The following is an 18126-nucleotide window of genomic DNA, read 5'->3' on the forward strand; positions in this document are numbered from 1 at the left end:
CAACACTGGAAGAGGCAGAGGGCAGCAGAAAGTTTCTCTCAGCACCTTGAGACCAGATCGGGTTCTGGTTTTGCTCATTAAAGTCACATTGATCATGAGGATTCTGGAGAGCCTGGACAACCAGACAACAGGACTACTACCCTACTGGACCCTCTGTGTGGTTCCTGGGACCACTGCACCAGAACCGAAGGCTGAGGGAACAGAGGGAGGACAGCCAGCAGTCAAGGCTTCAAAGTCAAAGTGAGATTTATTCAACTCCAACATGCTGAACAATATAAATATTACAAAACATTCAAACTTCAACAGTTTACAAAAACTCCCAGCAGCTCCTTAAAGTTGCCAGCTCATGTTTTATTCATCAGCTGCTTCCAGATCAGCTGACAGAAAACCTTTCAGAGCAGATTTAATATATTTAACTGCTACATTAGTGTCATGAACAGCTGACACAGCGTGACGTGTTTCAGACCAGCAGCACTGCTGAGCACCCGTGTTTTGATAGCAGGCTGCGGTCGTCACTAACATGAAAACCCAAACATTTACTTCTAGAGGTGTGGCTCTTCTCTGGTTCCAGATAAGGCTCTGGGTTCCTCCAACTCAAGAACCGAACATGCAAACTTTCTTTGGTATTGAAACAAAACAAGCAATCACAACTAGCTACAGATTTTTGTGACTTTAAACCAGATTTATTTCAAAGCTGTTTGTTGTGTTTCCTGTGAAAGAAACTTTAACCTCTGATGGTTGTTTGGCCGTAGACTCTGAAGCAGAAACACACCAACACACCAGACCATTTAGCTGAAACATTTGATCAGATCTGGAGAAACAGGAAACAGCTGTTCTGGGACCAGTCAGACAAAGCTCCTGCAGTGAGATAAATCAACATTTTACATGTTGACATTAGTAATGCTCTGTAAACGACCAACTGTTTTTGGTTTTGCTTGTTTTTAAAACCGCTAAGAACAGATTAAATAATGCTGTTTCTGCACTTAAGAGGCAGGAATATCCTTTAAAGCTTTATAACTGGTGAATAAAACAACGCTTGGTGGAACGTAGTTCCACTTTTGTTTTACGGAACAGTAAATGAAAGAGTCTGTAGGTGATTGCAGCTGGAGCCAGAAGGGGCTGGTTCTCTGATGTTTTTACAGAGGCAGCACGTAAAACCGTTTCCTATGTCTGGCAGCAGAACGCCTCCTGTCTGGTTTAGTCTCAGAGGGGGGTCAGATCCTCAGAAAGCCAAAGTGACGAGCAGGAAGGTGGTTTTCTTTGGTCCTGGGTGAAATATTCCTCCAGTATTCCACTTCCTGGTCATCCACCAGCACGACTTCAGCACTTGGTTGTAGATGACATCTCGCTGCCCGCTTTCATGTCCATCTTGGCGACCAACAGCCTGAGAGAGTCACCCGATGATCGAATCAGCTCTCTACCACTGCAGAACCAAACAAGACAAGCTGTGAGATAATAATAATAATAATAATAATAATAATAATAAAAATAATAATAATGGCCTGTATTTGATATAGCGCCTTCTAGAGACCTGGAACCCCCCAAGGCGCTTTACAACACAATCAGTCATTCACCCATTCACACACACATTCACACACTGGTGGGGATGAGCTACAACGTAGCTACAGCTGCCCTGGGGCGCCCTGACAGAGGCGAGGCTGCCGAGCACTGGCGCCACCGGTCCCTCCGACCACCACCAGCAGGCAAGGTGGGATAAGTGTCTTACCCAAGGACACAACGACAGCGACAGACTGAGTGGGGCTCGAACCTGCAACCTTACGTTTAATTATTATTATTATAATAAACACTTTATGGGTACTTGAGGAGAAATGACTCCTCTGGGGAGCAGTGAGCTGTATTTGTACTAGGGCTGTACGATGCGATGTGCGATAACGGTGATTAATACTGGCGACGAACACATCGTTATCTCAAGACCAAAACATTTAAAGAAAATAAATAAAATAAAAACATGACTAAAGAATATAAAAAGATGGGAAAAGCAAAAATTGTGATCTAAAGATGTGAGGACCTACACGTTGTACTCCATCCCGACCAGGCTGACTCCGTTCACAGCCAGAATTCGGTCCCCAGTTCTGAGTTTCTGACACCGAGCAGCCGGGGAGTCTGGAACCACGGACTTCACGTAGATGCCATACATCTGCAGAGGAGTTCTCTGAACAAACAAAAACATGCTCAGACCTGGGGCAAGATGAGGAACGAGAGGAATGAAAGCTCGAAGCTGTCACACCATTCCATCTACTAGAGCCAGTCCGAGACCGTGTGGTCCTCGATGGATCTCTACTGTGAACACTTCCTCTTTGTCTTCGTCCACACTTCCTGTCCTGCTCTCACTGGCTGAACAAACAGAAAACACATCAGATCAGAGACCAGATAGATACAATTAGGTTAATACTGGACATAGCACTACCATAGACGGATATTAGAACAGCATCAACATGAATGGGTCTCTACTCTGTCCATGTTTAGGTCACATACCTCAATAGCATCTACCAGATAAAGTCAGTATGAGTTACTTTAAGTCCAACCTGAATAACTCAGAGCCCTAAACATGTTGTTTTAGAAGGAAGACATAAAGAAATTATGCCAGGGTAAATAAGAAATTTGCTCTTAATAAGTTTTTCTTGCCTGGTTAAATAAAGAAAGGAAGGAAATGTGAGTCTTATATTCACCCTGACTGGGATCAAGTATCAAACCAGCAGGCAGCTGGTACCAGAGACGATTCCTTTAAAGGTTATTTTCTATGTAATTTTTGACAGTGTTTAAGACTTTTATCCAATTGTAACACTATTTAAACTACAATGGCAAAACAAGTTCATCCCTCTGAACAACGTTAAGATAGTATAGCTATAAATATATTGTGGAGATTAAAGGGGAACTGGGCAGTTTTCGCTTGCTTTTAGCACCCCCTAGTGTCCGTTTAGTAGAACCAAAAACAAAACTCGCTGTGTGTTCGTCTTTTTAACACCTTCTAACAGCTGAAATGTCTCTCAGCCTTCCTCAGTGTCTAAAGGAGTCAGCCGTGTTCACGATCTAATGCATGTCAGCTCAATTTTTCTCAGTCCCAACAGAGCAACCCACCAGTCTGAAGTTGCAAATGCAGTATTCTGGCCAAGGGGGCGACGAGGGATTTGTGGTCATTCGTTAACCCTGTACAGGGTTATCTTAGCACTTACTGGCTCAAGAAAATGATTTAAAAATATACAAAATTTGCAAAGTATTCCTTTAAAAAATAAAACGAAATGAAGTGGTTCTCTTGCATTTGTCTAAAAAAATGAAAGAGAGAGCATCTTTGTACATCATTACCTTAGACCAAGTGATCCAGTTTAACCCCTCCCCTCATCTGCACCAATCGGGTGTTTTTAATCATCTAATAACTGATTCCTGCTAAACCCAAATATCTAATCATCCAGCAGCAAGGTGAGAACTGTGTGGATCTGCAGGAGTCAACACCTGGAAACAGGATCTGAGACAGATTTTAATATTTTAATCATTGGTTTCCATAAAGGGGGTGGAGCACTAGGGGCTTTGTCTCCTTCCACCTAAAGGTGTGGTTCACTCATTTAAAGTGGGAGTCAAGGCGTGGGTGGAGACTTATTTCATCCACACTTCCTGTCAGGAAAACGCTTCTAAAAGAGGCGTCTCCTGGCGGACCGAGAGACCGGCACTGAGGCAGTGATAGACGCCACCCCCTCACTATACAGTATCTATACAGGTTATCAGCAAAAAAAGGTTTTACTTGATTTGCAGCGGTCTCTAGTAGGAATCAATGCCTTAGAAGTCATACTCTGGGTACAAAAAGCCCTAGAGCGCGTGCTTCGGGATCTAGAAGATTACCAGATCAGAGGAGAGCTTCAAATGACAGGATTTGGAGTCTTACTTCCTGATACTTGGACATCTCACCTCTGATTGGCTAAAGGTTGGTTTATACTTGACGCATCCGTGAGGTCCGCACGGCTCCGCGCGGAAAAGTTGCGTCATTTTAACAACCACGCCCCTCCATGGCCCAAAATTTCCGCAAAGCGCACGTAGGAAATTTTCTAACCACGCGGACGGTCGGACGTGGAAAAACATGGCGGACTGGCAAGAACTAGTATGGCAGAGGTTCGTAAATACAGACATTTGTATGATTCAGCTCTCAGAGATCACCGTGATCAACATGTTGTTAATAATTCTTGGAGAGAAATAGCTCGCACTGTCGGAAAAGACGAGGACGCTGTTAAAAATGCGGAAATGCCATGTTGTAAACAGTCATTTCTACTTCTACTATGGTGTAGTGTTGGATTTCAATTCAATTCAATTCAATTCAATTCAAGTTTATTTATATAGCGCCAAATCACGACAAGAGTCGTCTCAAGGCACTTCACATAATAAACATTCCAATTCTCAGTTCATTAAGCCAATCAGAAATAATGTTTCCTATATAAGGAACCCAGCAAATTGCATCAAGTCACTGACTAGTGTCAGTGACTTTACAGCAATCCTCGTACTAAGCAAGCATAAAGCGACAGTGGAGAAGAAAACTCCCTTTTAACAGGAAGAAACCTCCAGAGAATCCTGGCTCAGTATAAGCAGCCATCCTCCACGACTCACTGGGGATGGAGAAGACAGAGCACACACACACACACACACACACACACACACACACACACACACACACACACACACACACACACACACACACACACGGACAAGTAATGTGTCTACAGTTAAATTATGATTTCTTAGTAAATATTCTATTTGGTGAGAGATAAACTTTATTGTATTTATCCTAGTGGATCTATAATTAAACGGGCAAACTAGTAGTAGCACATCCAACGTCAAGGAAACCAAAAAGTTATTATCAGGAGAAGGAGAATGTTTTAGTGGTTAGCAGCAGTGTGCTAGTCGATGGCCCCCTCCATCGACTAGCACACCACAGCTCAGCAGAACGTCATTGTCGCTTCTTCTGGGGAGAAAAACACTTAGAGAGAAAAAAAAGTTAACAGCTGAAATAGCAGGAAATAATACAGTTAAAGAGCAGACTGTAGAAGAAAGTAGTAGAGTGTGAGAAGTGGTCAGTGTGTCCTCCAGCAGTCTAACCCCGGCTTTCCACAGCAGCCGTCAGCAGCACGTTACTGCAGCAGCACGTCATAGCTGCTGATAGGAACGGCTGTGGTCAACAGAACCTTTTCCACAGGAGCCGTCAGCAGCCGTCAGCAGCGCGAGTCGGCCGAGTCTCAGGAGCAGCATGTCGCGGCCTTTACGCGCCGGTTCTATTTCCTACGCGCGACGCCTCTGAAACGGGTCAAGTTCGACATTTTTGGGGAAGGAAACACAGGAAATCGGACGCGGAAATGGAGAGAAGCTCCCGAGATTTTCAGAATAAAGAACGTACTGCCTTCCGGTCGCTTTACTTTAAAAAAGGTTACTAACTGTGCGGCCCCGTGAGAAGTTATCACCTAGCTAGCGGTCTCCTTTGTTTTTCAGGTCCGTATTGGCGATTATAAAACGGACAGAATATAAAAACACAAACATTTTGGAGCCATGTTGTAGTTTTCTCCTGCTTGTTGTTGTGTTTACTGACGAAGTCACTCGTGTGACTTCGTGCCCTGTCGGTGACAGCTGCTCCTCTGCTGCGTCGCGTCTCGTGGGAAGGGCCAAGCAGCAGCTAGACGTGCTGCTGCAGTAACGTGCTGCTGACGGCTCCCGTGGAAACCCGGGGTAAGCCTATAGCAGCATAACTACAGAGATAACTCTGGATAATCTATCCTATTTAGATGTAGGCATGCTGGAGGCAGGGCAAGGGAGAGCCGTCTTTACCGACTGTGCACTCCACCTCCCTCTACTCCCCCACTTGTCCAGATTTAGGCTAACATCAGATTTTAACCATAGGCCCTATCAAATAAAAATGTTTTAAGCCTATTCTTAAATGTAGACAAAGTGTCTGCCTCACGGACTAAAGCTGGGAGCTGGTTCCACAGGAGAGGAGCCTGATAACTAAAAGATCTGCCTCCCATCCTAATTTTAGATATTCTGGGAACCACCAGTAGACCTGCAGTCTGAGAGCGAAGTGCTCGGTTAGGAACGTATGGAACAATCAGATCACTGATGTATGATGGAGCTTGATTATTAAGAGCTTTATATGTGAGAAGAAGGATCTTAAAATCTATTCTGAATTTAACAGGTAGCCAATGTAGGGAAGCTAAGACAGGAGAGATATGATCTCTCTTTTTAATTCTCATCAGAACTCAAGCTGCAGCATTTTGGACAAGCTGAAGACTTTTAACTACATTCTGTGGACTTCCTGAGAGTAATGAATTACAGTAATCCGGTCTTGATGTAATAAATGCATGAACTAGTTTTTCAGCATCACTCCTGGAAAGGATGCTTCTAATCTTAGCAATATTCCGAAGGTGGAAAAAGGAAATCCTACAAACTTGTGAAAGCTGGGATTTGAATGACATGTCCTGGTCAAAGATAATACCAAGGATCCTTACTTTGTTCTCGGAGATTAATGTAATGCCATTAAGGTCAGGCGATTGGCTAAGCAATTTCCTTTTCTGGATTTCTGGTCCAACGATGAGAACTTCCATCTTGTCTTGATTTAAAAGCAAAAAGTTTAGAGTCATCCAATTTTTTATGTCCTCAAGACAAGCCTGTAATCTACCCAACCGATTAGGTTCATCAGGGTTAATGGATAAATATAGCTGAGTATCGTCAGCATAACAGTGGAAGTTTATCCCATGCTGTCTAATGATTTTACCAATTGGGAACATACATATAGTAAAAAGAATTGGTCCAAGCACTGAACCCTGTGGTACTCCACAAGTAACCCTGGAGTAAGAAGAAGATTTGTCATGTACGTTTACAAAATGAAATCTGTCAGACAGGTAGGATTTAAACCAGCCTAACACTGTTCCTTTGATCCCTACAACATGTTCAAGTCTTTCTAAAAGAACATTGTGATCAACTGTGTCAAAGGCAGCACTGAGATCTAACAAGACTAGAACAGACACAAGATTCTTATCTGAGGCCATGAGAATATCATTTGTAACTCTCACTAATGCAGTTTCGGTGCTGTGATACTCTCTAAAACCAGACTGAAATTCCTCAAACAGAGCATTAGTGTTTAAATGCTCACATACTTGGATGGCCACTATTTTCTCCAGGACTTTGGATAAAAATGGAAGGTTAGATATTGGTCTATAATTCATTGGGTCATCTGGATCCAGAGAAGGCTTCTTACGTGAAGGTTTGATTACAGCAACCTTAAAATCTTGTGGTACATACCCATTTACTAAGGATAGATTGATTATATCTAGAATGGGGACAGTAACCAAAGGAAATGCTTCTTTAAATAATTTGGTTGGGATTGGATCCAAAATGCAAGTGGAAGGTTTAAATGAAGCTAATATTTTTGATAACTCTGAAAGCTCAACTGGATCAAAACGGTTCAAGCACAGATGAGGTTCTACAGTCACCTCTGATGCTGCCTCACTTACTGAGGAAGAAGAAATCGCATTAGGGAGGATGCTAAAGATTTTGTTTCTAATAGAATTAATTTTACTTGTAAAAAATCCCATGAAGTCATTGCTGCTGAGGGCTAAGGGAATAGATGGCTCAGAGCTATGATTCTGTGTAAGTTTAGCAACTGTACTGAAAAGAAATTTAGGATTATTCTTATTCTCCTTAATTAATGCTTAAAAATAAGCAGTTCTAGTTTGTTGAAGCTTGTTTTTATAAAGCACAAGACTATTTTTCCAGGATAGGTAGGCCTCCTCATGGTGCGTAGAGCGCCATGTTCTCTCCAATTTCCTAGAGTTTTGTTTTAAGGCTCGTAAATGAGAATTAAACCAGGGAGCCAACTTCCTGTCCCTAATTACCTTATTTTTTAAAGGGGCAACATCATCTAATGCCACACGTAAAGAGGAATTAACATGATGAACTAAGGCATCAATTTGTGAGGGGCTAGAACTGAAAATATTGCCTTCTGCTATGTTCCTCTGAGATGCTGAGGACGGTAAAGATGGAACAGTTGATTTAAAAGATGCAACTGCGTTGTCAGATAGAGACCGACTATAGTGAAATTTACTTTCATGTCCCGAGAACTCAGTTATAAAAAAACTCAAAGGTTATCAGAAAGTGGTCAGAGAGGACTGGATTATGTGGAAAGATCGTTATTTCCTCACATTCTATGCCATAAGTCAGAACAAGGTCCAATGTATGATAGCAGGAGTGGGTGGAGCTATGTATTATTTGAGGAAAACCAATTGAGTCTAAGATATTACTAAAGGCTACATTGAGGCTATCATTTTCAATGTCCACATGTATGTTAAAATCCCCCACTACAATGACCTTATCAGTATTTAGCACCAAATCAGATAAAAAATCAGAGATCTGATCCAAAAACTCAGAGTAAGGGCCTGGTGGACGATATCAAACTACAAACAAGGGTAGTTTTACAGTTTTGCAATCTGGATTAGGAAAACTAAGGATAAGATGTTCAAACGAACTGTAACTATTAATCTGTAAGGGACTGATTAATAAGTCCGAGTGAAAAATGGTTGCCACTCCTCCTCCTCGCCCTGTACTTCGAGCAATATGATGATTTAAATAATTTGAAGGAGTCGACTCGTTTAAGCTAACATAGTCCTCTTGCTGCAGCCAGGATTCTGTGAGAGAGCAAAGAGATCTGATTATCACAAATCAAGTCAAAGTCTTAGAAAAAATGGATCTAATGTTCAACAACCCACTTTTAATTTTTCTAGTTTTCTGCTCAGTTGAATTTGTTCTAATATTTATGAGATGCATGCCGTAGAGCTCCATGCTGCCCCCTACAGTTTGGGAGAATATTGGCTCATCGCAGAGACAAGCCGCATGAACCATAAACGCTGGAAGTTGTGAAGCGCGTTCCATCCGCGAGCCGCATCACCGCGCGGAACGTAAATGCGTCAAGCATAAACCAGGCTTAACACCAGCGTGACTCTGCCAGTGGCTCCATTTACTTTGTGACATGGATTTTGTATCTCCAAGATAACAAGCCTGGAGGAGTTCTGCTGTGTGGTGGAGTTGCTATTGCTAACGGTTAGCTTCTATTAGCTGAGACTTCCTCTACGGCTTCCTGGACACTAAACCAACAACAGCCTTCTCATCGTGAGTCAAGATGGATGAGTCCATAAATGTTAAGTGATGTTTCACCATCTATGTTCTACCAGAAGCTAATGCACGATAGGTGTAGGAGACTACTTTGTGTTGCGCCTGCATGAAAAACTCAGAGTGACTGATTATAAGCGGGAAAACATTACTGAAAAATAGTTTTTCACCTTCAACATCATCTTGTGTTCCTCCACTGAATCAAACATCTTCTCTTCTGGCATCCGAGGGTCTTTTACCACGTAAACAGCACCCCTCACCCCTTCACCCATGCAGCTCCACCCTTCCTCTCACGCTTTTTTCCCAGCATGTAGCCCATCTGCCCCCCACGCAGGACCTGTCGTGAACAATGCTGCTGCCGATTAAGATTCCACGCACCAACCCAGCTGTGAATTCCCATGACAGACCGGCCGCTGCTCTTTTCTCTCCTGACATCACCACCTCGCTGTAGCTCCTCTGGACAGATTAAAGGATTACCAGACTTCAAAATACCAGTTCACTACAGTCACAGAGGTAGGGGTGGAGGCTGAGGCATGGCTTGGTGTGCTGAGACAACGATGATGATGATGATGACGGCACAAAACAAACGCAAGAAGTGCTCCACAGTTCAGCTGCGTTATTTACCTTTACTCTCTGTAAGGTTGTGCTGACACAAAAACAACGAGACACAGATTGGAAATCCATCAGCACCTCTGTCAGGATTCTAGCCTCTAACATAAACAAGTTTAGATGATTTCTTTTTCGTTATGGTAAACCAGCCAGGAAAAAGTCACTAAACTAAACCATCAACAGACAGTTCACTCGTCAGGACTTTAGCTAACTAACCAACTAACTAACTAATTACATTTCTTCTTTTTTTATTTATTGTCTTATAAAAGTTTAAGTGCCACCCCTTAATTACCTTATAGGGGCACACAGACTGGGCCAGATGGTTGTGGTTTCTGTTTAATCCTTGATGCATTTAAGCAAATTGGTTTGAATAAAAACACAAAGACAACCAGAACCAATGAGAGTAAAGACACCTGATTAAGATCAACTAAATCCTGCAGCTTAAACTCCTACATGGGGGTCGGGTGAACCAGAAACACATGACAGACTTAGAGCTTGTTTCAATCACAACTAAAATCTACATCAAGTCGTCAAACTCCTAAAATCTCTGCAGACTAAATGTTCAGAAAAAGTTTCATTTCTTTCTGTGGTTAGAGGTCTGCTTGCTGCTAACAGCTAATGCTAACAGAAGCCTGGTCAGTCAGAACCTCCCACACCAGCTCAGACAGCAAGATATCGACTCATTTAGCTTGTTCAGCATCAGCAGGGTGGAGAACTTCTGCGGAGGGTTAGTCAGCCTGTAAGAGGACAGAAATCTTTACCTAAAACACGTCACCACCACTATGTGCTGTTTACAAAGATAACTTGTTTTTGAAGACGAGTGACACCGGAGACGGCCACTAGGAGGCATCATTACAACACCTGTGGCTCCAGGTTACAACTAGCCTCTTCAGTAGAACAAGCAGATGGAATATAACAGACCTAAAAAATTTAATGAACAGCTGGCAGCAGACTGTAGATGTAACCTAAACTAAACCAGTGAATAAAATGTGTGACTAACATTAGAAACTTCAACTAATGCAACAAACATGGTTGCTAGTATCCCTATGTCTACGCATAACTGGAAGTTAAGAGTTTATCCAGCTTTTATTTCATCCTGTAGGATAAAAAACTCAAAGTGACGAATCTTTGACCTGTTTTTAGAACATTAGTCTCTGTGGGTTTTAGACTGCTGGCTGCACTAACAGTTGGGTACTGTAACTGACCACTAGGGGGCGACTGGCATATCTCAGCCTTTTCTGATAAAAGTTGACAAACATTTTTTTCTAACGAAGCTGGGCATTACAGCAGCCATCGGGCTAGTCAGACGCTGACCGGAGGAAACAGAAAGGTCTGTGTTTCAGCTCCTTTACCTGACCCAACGGCCGTTCGGATTCCAATTAAAAACTATGACTTTCCTTAGACTCCCACAGATGACCTCATGATGGAGGCGGCCATAAACAATAGGGGTGGGAGAGGAAGCAGTCCTTCCTTTGTACGGAGAACCCACCCTGCAGCCTTCCACTCCACATTCCTGACCTCCACATGAAGGGAGGGGGGCTCTTTCATGTCTGGACACCTTTATGTGGACATGGAACCTCAGATGGTCCACAGGGTCAGGTCCTTTTACTCTTTATTGGCTTCTGCTGTTAAAGCGGTTTAAGGAGCAATGGTTCCAGAACCAGGTGTGATCTGTATGTCATTAGAAAAATGCCGTTAGCAGGTCTCTCAGATGGTCGTTATCACAGGGTTTAGTCTTAGTTTCACGTTTCTGAGAACGTTCTTCTGCTTCTTCAGACTTTAGATTCTACCGGGACTTTAGAAGGGAGTTCAGCCCCAAACCTGAAACCTTAAGAACTTTAAACGAACCATGGAAGACAACGCATCAAGATGGTTTTAGGTGCTACCTTTCCTCAGCTGTCGGGCGCCCTCCTGTAGATCAGCTTCCAGCTCAGAGAGGTCCATCCCTTGGGGGGTGTTGGGCGGGGTGAGCAGGCAGGACGGGTCCAGAGCCAGGCTCTTGTGGTAGCCCGTGTCAGCCCGTCTAGGAAGCGTGTTCTGAAGCTCCAGGTTCTTCAGCTTCTGGGTAAGCACAGCTTCAGAGCTGCTCAGGTCACCATGAGATCCTCGGGCCTGAGCTGGTTCTGCAGGAGGGGCCCGGTCCTGCTCTCCCTCAGGGCAGGGGCCAGCAGAAGGCCCAGAGACCACCTGGTGGGCCGACAGACCATTAGGAACCTGGGTTTGGGGAACATAAAGTTAATCAATAACAGAAGTAGAACTTTCAAAGCATCTCATTCCCCGACTTCTCATTACAATGTCGGGTTATGGTTCTCGTTACATGTTTGCCTCCATCCTGTCCGGCTAGAGTTTCACTGCGATGCAGCCGACCCACGAAGTCCTGCAGACGAGCGAGCTGTTGAAACAGAGCCGGCTCCACGGTGGGTTTACTGAGCTCCAGGTGGAAGGTGCTGCTGGGCAGGATGAGTGGCGGGTGGTTGTCAAAACTCTCCAGGATGTCTCCTTTAGGAAGGAAGAAACATTACCGTCCGCTACAGTTAGCAGAACTCCTGAATGACTCGCTAACCAAACGCCATCGTTTAACTTTGGCTTTACAGCTAATTAGGAGCAGAACACCAAGTCCTGCTGGGTCCTGATCAGATGACTCGGTGAGTGAGGGCTGATGTGGTGGCCATCTTAGAAAAGCTTTAGGTCAGAGAACATCTTCATGAAGAAGTTCCATCTAGAAACAGGTTTTTCTGTTTTAGCTTCAGGTCCAATTCAAACAGGAACCCAAACAGAACAGACTTGGCTGTCGTCATGACTGAACTCGGACCTGTCATCTGATTTCATTGTGTCATTAAACGTCTTCCTGTCCTTGCTGTTGTTCACCGGGTCTTGTGCGGTCGGACATTCCAGCTGTCAAGTTTGAAAATGTGAACTTGATTTTCCCCACCAGGAGTCTGGTTGTTCCAGTTTACTGTAAACAACGTCCTCCTGAGGAAGAACCAACCTACACACACAGAGACTCCACCAGCGTGCACGTGATCTGTGGATACTCCACTCCTGTTGTGTTTCTGTTGAATGAGTGAACACTTGAAACATGAAGATCTCGTTTTAAAAGCATTTTTAACAGAAACCCGCAGTAGCTGATAAATCCTTCCTGTCCACGGGGTTTCTATCTCACCTGTCCTGAGGGTGTCCTCTGTGTCCTCTGGAGACGGACTCCACTCAGCGGGACAGGCCTTACCGGCGCTGTACTCCCTCAGCATGTGGTGAAGCTGGGGCGGGCTCAGAGCGGCGAACTCCATCCTGAGAGAGGTCCAGGACGCCTGCGTCAAAACAAAACAACAAAGAAAGGCTTTTCTCAGCCTGTCATGATCTCCACCGACGGTTTATTTTAAGAGCAGACCACACAACCTCCTCATTACTCTGAGAGAAAGGCAGAGTAGAGGATTCTCCTCTACTCTGGTCTATGATGATCTCTCATTTGTGTAAAAATATATCAACATGTCTGCCTCATGGGAGAATCCCCCTGATGATTCCATTTACACCACTAGTTGAAGCTGCTGCGGCTCCTGACTACCCGTGCCGTTTAGGCGCTGAGTGATAGTTATTTTTGTTTTGATCGTGGTGAAAAGCGCCGCTGTCAGAGTCCTCTTCCGCAGGAATGGTTATCATCACACAGCAGCTCAACAAGTTGGAAAGTGACATTTGACCTCTTAGTGACCTGTGGGTCACTGAGCAGAAGTGTGTTTCTGCATCAGACAAACATCATTCTGACTGGAGGGAGGAACCGTCAGCTGAATGCCACTGGGTCGCTCTCACAGCAGACTCCACCCTGACGTCCACCTCTGCAGGGAAACAACAGAAACCCTAAAGTGTTTCTGTTTACGTCTGAGATTTATGTTTGTCGGTGATTTCTCTTCACTAAACAAGCAGAAACCCGTCGCTCTGCTTCAGTTTACAACTAGAAAACCACAACAGTTCTACACGCAGAGCTATGGATGGAAAATTGAAGCCTGCTGAGGGTGTGGGCCTTTTGCAGCAGCCACAAAGTGAGCTCATGCCAGAACAGGGTTCTATATAAAACCAGCAGCCGACTGGTGAGTGAGCAGCACTGTGAGGAGACCAGACGGAGCCTTCAGCAGCCGGAACGGGAGTTTAAATGCTGAGTCACTCATGGAAAACAGGCCTCCAGCTCTCAGGGTAAAACGAGGGCCTGGAAAGCCCTCTGATGCAGCACCAGCTCACGTTGTCTTTATTCAGCTGCAGCGAGAAACCGAGCATTTTCTCTCCACTTCAACGTTCCCAACCTCAGCCAAATGTAGGCACAAGCAATCGGAACGAATGCCCCATCAGATCAGCATTCTTCACGTAAACATGTCAACCGGAATTTTCTGATCCGATACGGCCTGATTGGAATGAAATTCCATTTCGATTGAGAGAGGTAGTTTTGTCCGATCATCATTCCAGTTGACGTCCATGTACACATCCAATCGGACTGTTGGAGTACTGTGCATGTGTGCATCTTCAGCATGACGTCGTTCTGCTTTTGCAGACGCTCAGGACAAGTCGGAGGAGCTGTAGTGAGCAGGTGATCACCTCCTGTGGGGGAGGAGCAGCAGCGTTATGAACTGCTGAGCCTGTAGCTTAGTTAAAGCCATCAGTAAAACAAAAGCATACAGGTAAAAGAGCTGAGAAGGTCCATAATGGGGGTAAAACGGGGGTGGGGAGGTGGGGTGTTGTCGCTGTAAATGAATATGTAAATTATTTCTCCTCTTCATGTGAAAACACACCAGGGATGCGTTTGCGTGGCTCACCAAAATAAGAGCATCATGATCGGTCCTCATTTCACCAGCCTTATAGTTTATTTTTAATAAATAACTTCAGATTTATAAACTTTTATCATAAACAAGTTTTGTCTTCAGGCCTATTTAGGATCAAACATTCAGATGTTTATTTAAACACCTGAACAACCCAACCAACCAATCAAAATAAGATCCTTCTAACGAAGCAGAACGTGATTTAAACAAGCTATTTTGTTTTTGTGATCCTTTGGAGTAAAACCCAATCATAAATGTGGTTTATGGCACAGCGCCAACACGGATTAAAGCTGAAAATAAAACTTTTGACACTAAATAAAAACATTAAGCTACAAATTGAGAACACGGAAATGAAAAAATGCAATAAATAAATAAGAATAAAAGTCTCTCTCCTAACAATTCTGAACCCTCTGATGCCTCCATCTGCACCTAAGTAAACTGCTTTTCTGCCTTCAGGTAAATCACTTCTGATGTACATGAATCCCTCTGAGCTTTAAGTCCCACAACAACGAGCTCAACACATTAGCCTAAGCCCATTTGTCTTTATAGGCTTTGATCTAAAATGAATGAGAGGTTGCAGAAAGCAGGATGAACATAGAAACAAGAGGCTAAACACCACCACTAAAGCATCAGCGTGTCTTCATGTTCAGCTGCAATAAAGCCTGACAGAGGCTTGTATGTTTATGGGTGTGAGAGAGTCCTAGCATGCCAACATACCCGCGTCGTTTTACTCATTTTCTTTTTTGTCTCAGTATTTAAGAAGAAGCCCAACGGAGCTCGTCTCGTCTCAGTTACACACAAGATCGGTAGATGGGTAGCTGAGAGAGAGCAACGTGCTTAAGGAGGGATTAGGTCAGAATAAACAGTTTGTTCTTTCACACACCGTGTAGTTTCTGTACACACACACACACACACACACACACACACACACACACACACACACACACACACACACACACACCGTGTAGTTTCTGTACACACACACACACACCGTGTAGTTTCTGTACACACACACACACACACCGTGTAGTTTCTGTACACACACACACACACACACACACACACACACACACACACACACACACACACACACACACCGTGTAGTTTCTGTACACACACACACACACCGTGTAGTTTCTGTACACACACACACACACACCGTGTAGTTTCTGTACATACACACACACACACACCGTGTAGTTTCTGTACACACACACACACACACACACACACACACACACACACACACACACACACACACCGTGTAGTTTCTGTACACACACACACACACACACACACACACACACACACACACACACACACACACCGTGTAGTTTCTGTACACACACACACACACCGTGTAGTTTCTGTACACACACACACACACCGTGTAGTTTCTGTACACACACACACACACACACACACACACACACACACACACACACACACACACACCGTGTAGTTTCTGTACACACACACACACACCGTGTAGTTTCTGTACACACACACACACACACCGTGTAGTTTCTGTACATACACACACACACACACCGTGTAGTTTCTGTACACACACACACACACACACACACACACACACACACACACACACACACACACACACACACACACACACACACACCGTGTAGTTTCTGTACACACACACACACACACACACACACACACACACACACACACACACACACACACACACACACACACACACACCGTGTAGTTTCTGTACACACACACACACACACACCGTGTAGTTTCTGTACACACACACACACACACACACCGTGTAGTTTCTGTACACACACACACACACACACACACACACACACACACACACCGTGTAGTTTCTGTACACACACACACACACACACACACACACACACACACCGTGTAGTTTCTGTACACACACACACACACACACACACACACACACACACACACACACACACACACACCGTGTAGTTTCTGTACACACACACACACACACACACACACACACACACACACACACACACACACACACACACACACACCGTGTAGTTTCTGTACACACACACACACACACACCGTGTAGTTTCTGTACACACACACACACACACACACCGTGTAGTTTCTGTACACACACACACACACACACACACACACACACACACACACACACACACACACACACACACACACACACACACACACGCACACACACACCTGTTATCATTTGTTTTGAACCTGGAAATGCTGTTCAGGCTGTTAAACAGAAATAAAGAAGTCTGAACAGCTGAAGCATTAATATTAGTCCAGGTAACAGGATGTGATGTCATCCCCACCTGCACCAGTGCTATGATGTCATCATTGAAACATTCGTAAGTAGTTACTGTTTCCTACGGGAGCCGTGCGTCCCATGAGTGACCATTAAACCATCACTGTGAATTATTAATAGGTTGATCTAAAATGATATGTATGTATTAATAATGATATCTGACCAGTAAAGACAACAGGTAGCAGTCCTTCTGACACCTCTGAATGAAGGAAACTCTCTAGCAGACATAAACGTGAGCGAGCTCTTGTGGCTGCAGACAGACAGGAAAAGAGCGACAGGCGCCTGCTGACCTGCAGAAGGGTCTCTTTGGGTGTGGCCAGCAGGTTGACAGCAGCAGAGAACTTCTGGAGGAACTCCGAGGCTAAATCTCCCAGGCCGATGCTCTGACTCCAGTCCATCAGCATGTCAAGGTTGGCTCGGATCTGCACACCACGGGACCACTGGTAGAACCCGGCCACAGAACCTGAACAAACAGGAAGTCTTCTTTTAGCAAAGCATCTCACATGCTGGATATTTACCTTCACCGTTACTTCCTGCTAGAACTCTGGATTCTTGTACTAAATATTGTACACTTATAATTATTTATGGTAACTGGAATTTAGTAAAATATTTTATTTATTTAAAGATAATTTCAACCATTTTATTTTTTATCTGAACTATTAGAAGTCCTGCTTGTTTTGGATTAAAAACGTTTTTGTACAACTGAAGACTTTTCTTTGAGCCTCTGGTTGGGGCTCACATACCGATGATGTGACGATGATGCTTGGTCAACATGCAAATATCACCTAAGTAACACATCACACACACTTTAACAGGTGTACACAGTTTCACTGAAGCTAAATGTTCAGAACTCAAACAACCAAAGGACCAGTATCTGTGTTCAGGAAGCAGGAAATGAGGTAAAAACTTGGCGTTGATGCTGATTGGTCAGCTGAGCCTGTACCTCTTTCCATCAGGGTGTTGAACAGCGATGCGTTGATGAAGAAGAACAGGTAGGCGCAGAGCTGTAAGGAGATGTCTGGGTGCACCTGGAAGGTGGTGAGGAGCTTCAGCGCCTCCTTTAGCACCTCCAAGATGCTGCTGAGCCCCTCTGGAACTCGTAGCTGACCTCGCTCTGAGAAGGGATTCCCATCCAGCAGACCGGACAGGGCTGAGTACATACTCTGTGTGGGGGAGATGGGTCACATCACCATCACACACAAGCTTCTGTTCTGAGTCACAGATCCAGAAACA

The 18126-nt window shown here is 44.3% G+C and overlaps 1 protein-coding gene across 4 annotated transcripts in view; it reads right to left on the reverse strand.

Moving 5' to 3' along the window:
• Window positions 1-228: 228 nt before the first annotated feature.
• radil2a (Ras association and DIL domains 2a) overlaps window positions 229-18126 on the reverse strand; it is a 57242-nt gene continuing 39344 nt past the window's right edge. For 3 of the 4 annotated variants that reach the window (XM_015974354.3, XM_070551523.1, XM_070551522.1), the window contains 8 exons: window positions 17837-18056; window positions 17184-17356; window positions 12926-13070; window positions 12080-12261; window positions 11649-11976; window positions 2249-2355; window positions 2034-2173; window positions 229-1423 (listed from right to left, as the gene is read on the reverse strand). In XM_015974354.3, coding sequence (XP_015829840.1) covers window positions 1321-1423; window positions 2034-2173; window positions 2249-2355; window positions 11649-11976; window positions 12080-12261; window positions 12926-13070; window positions 17184-17356; window positions 17837-18056 — 1398 coding nt within the window. In that variant the 3' untranslated portion in view covers window positions 229-1320. Of the gene's footprint in view, window positions 1424-2033; window positions 2174-2248; window positions 2356-11648; window positions 11977-12054; window positions 12262-12925; window positions 13071-17183; window positions 17357-17836; window positions 18057-18126 lie in introns of those variants that run through there. The other variant, XM_070551525.1, reaches the window with a different exon arrangement.

Source organism: Nothobranchius furzeri, chromosome 5 (assembly GCF_043380555.1).
Source record: "Nothobranchius furzeri strain GRZ-AD chromosome 5, NfurGRZ-RIMD1, whole genome shotgun sequence".
NCBI classification, from domain to species: domain Eukaryota; kingdom Metazoa; phylum Chordata; class Actinopteri; order Cyprinodontiformes; family Nothobranchiidae; genus Nothobranchius; species Nothobranchius furzeri.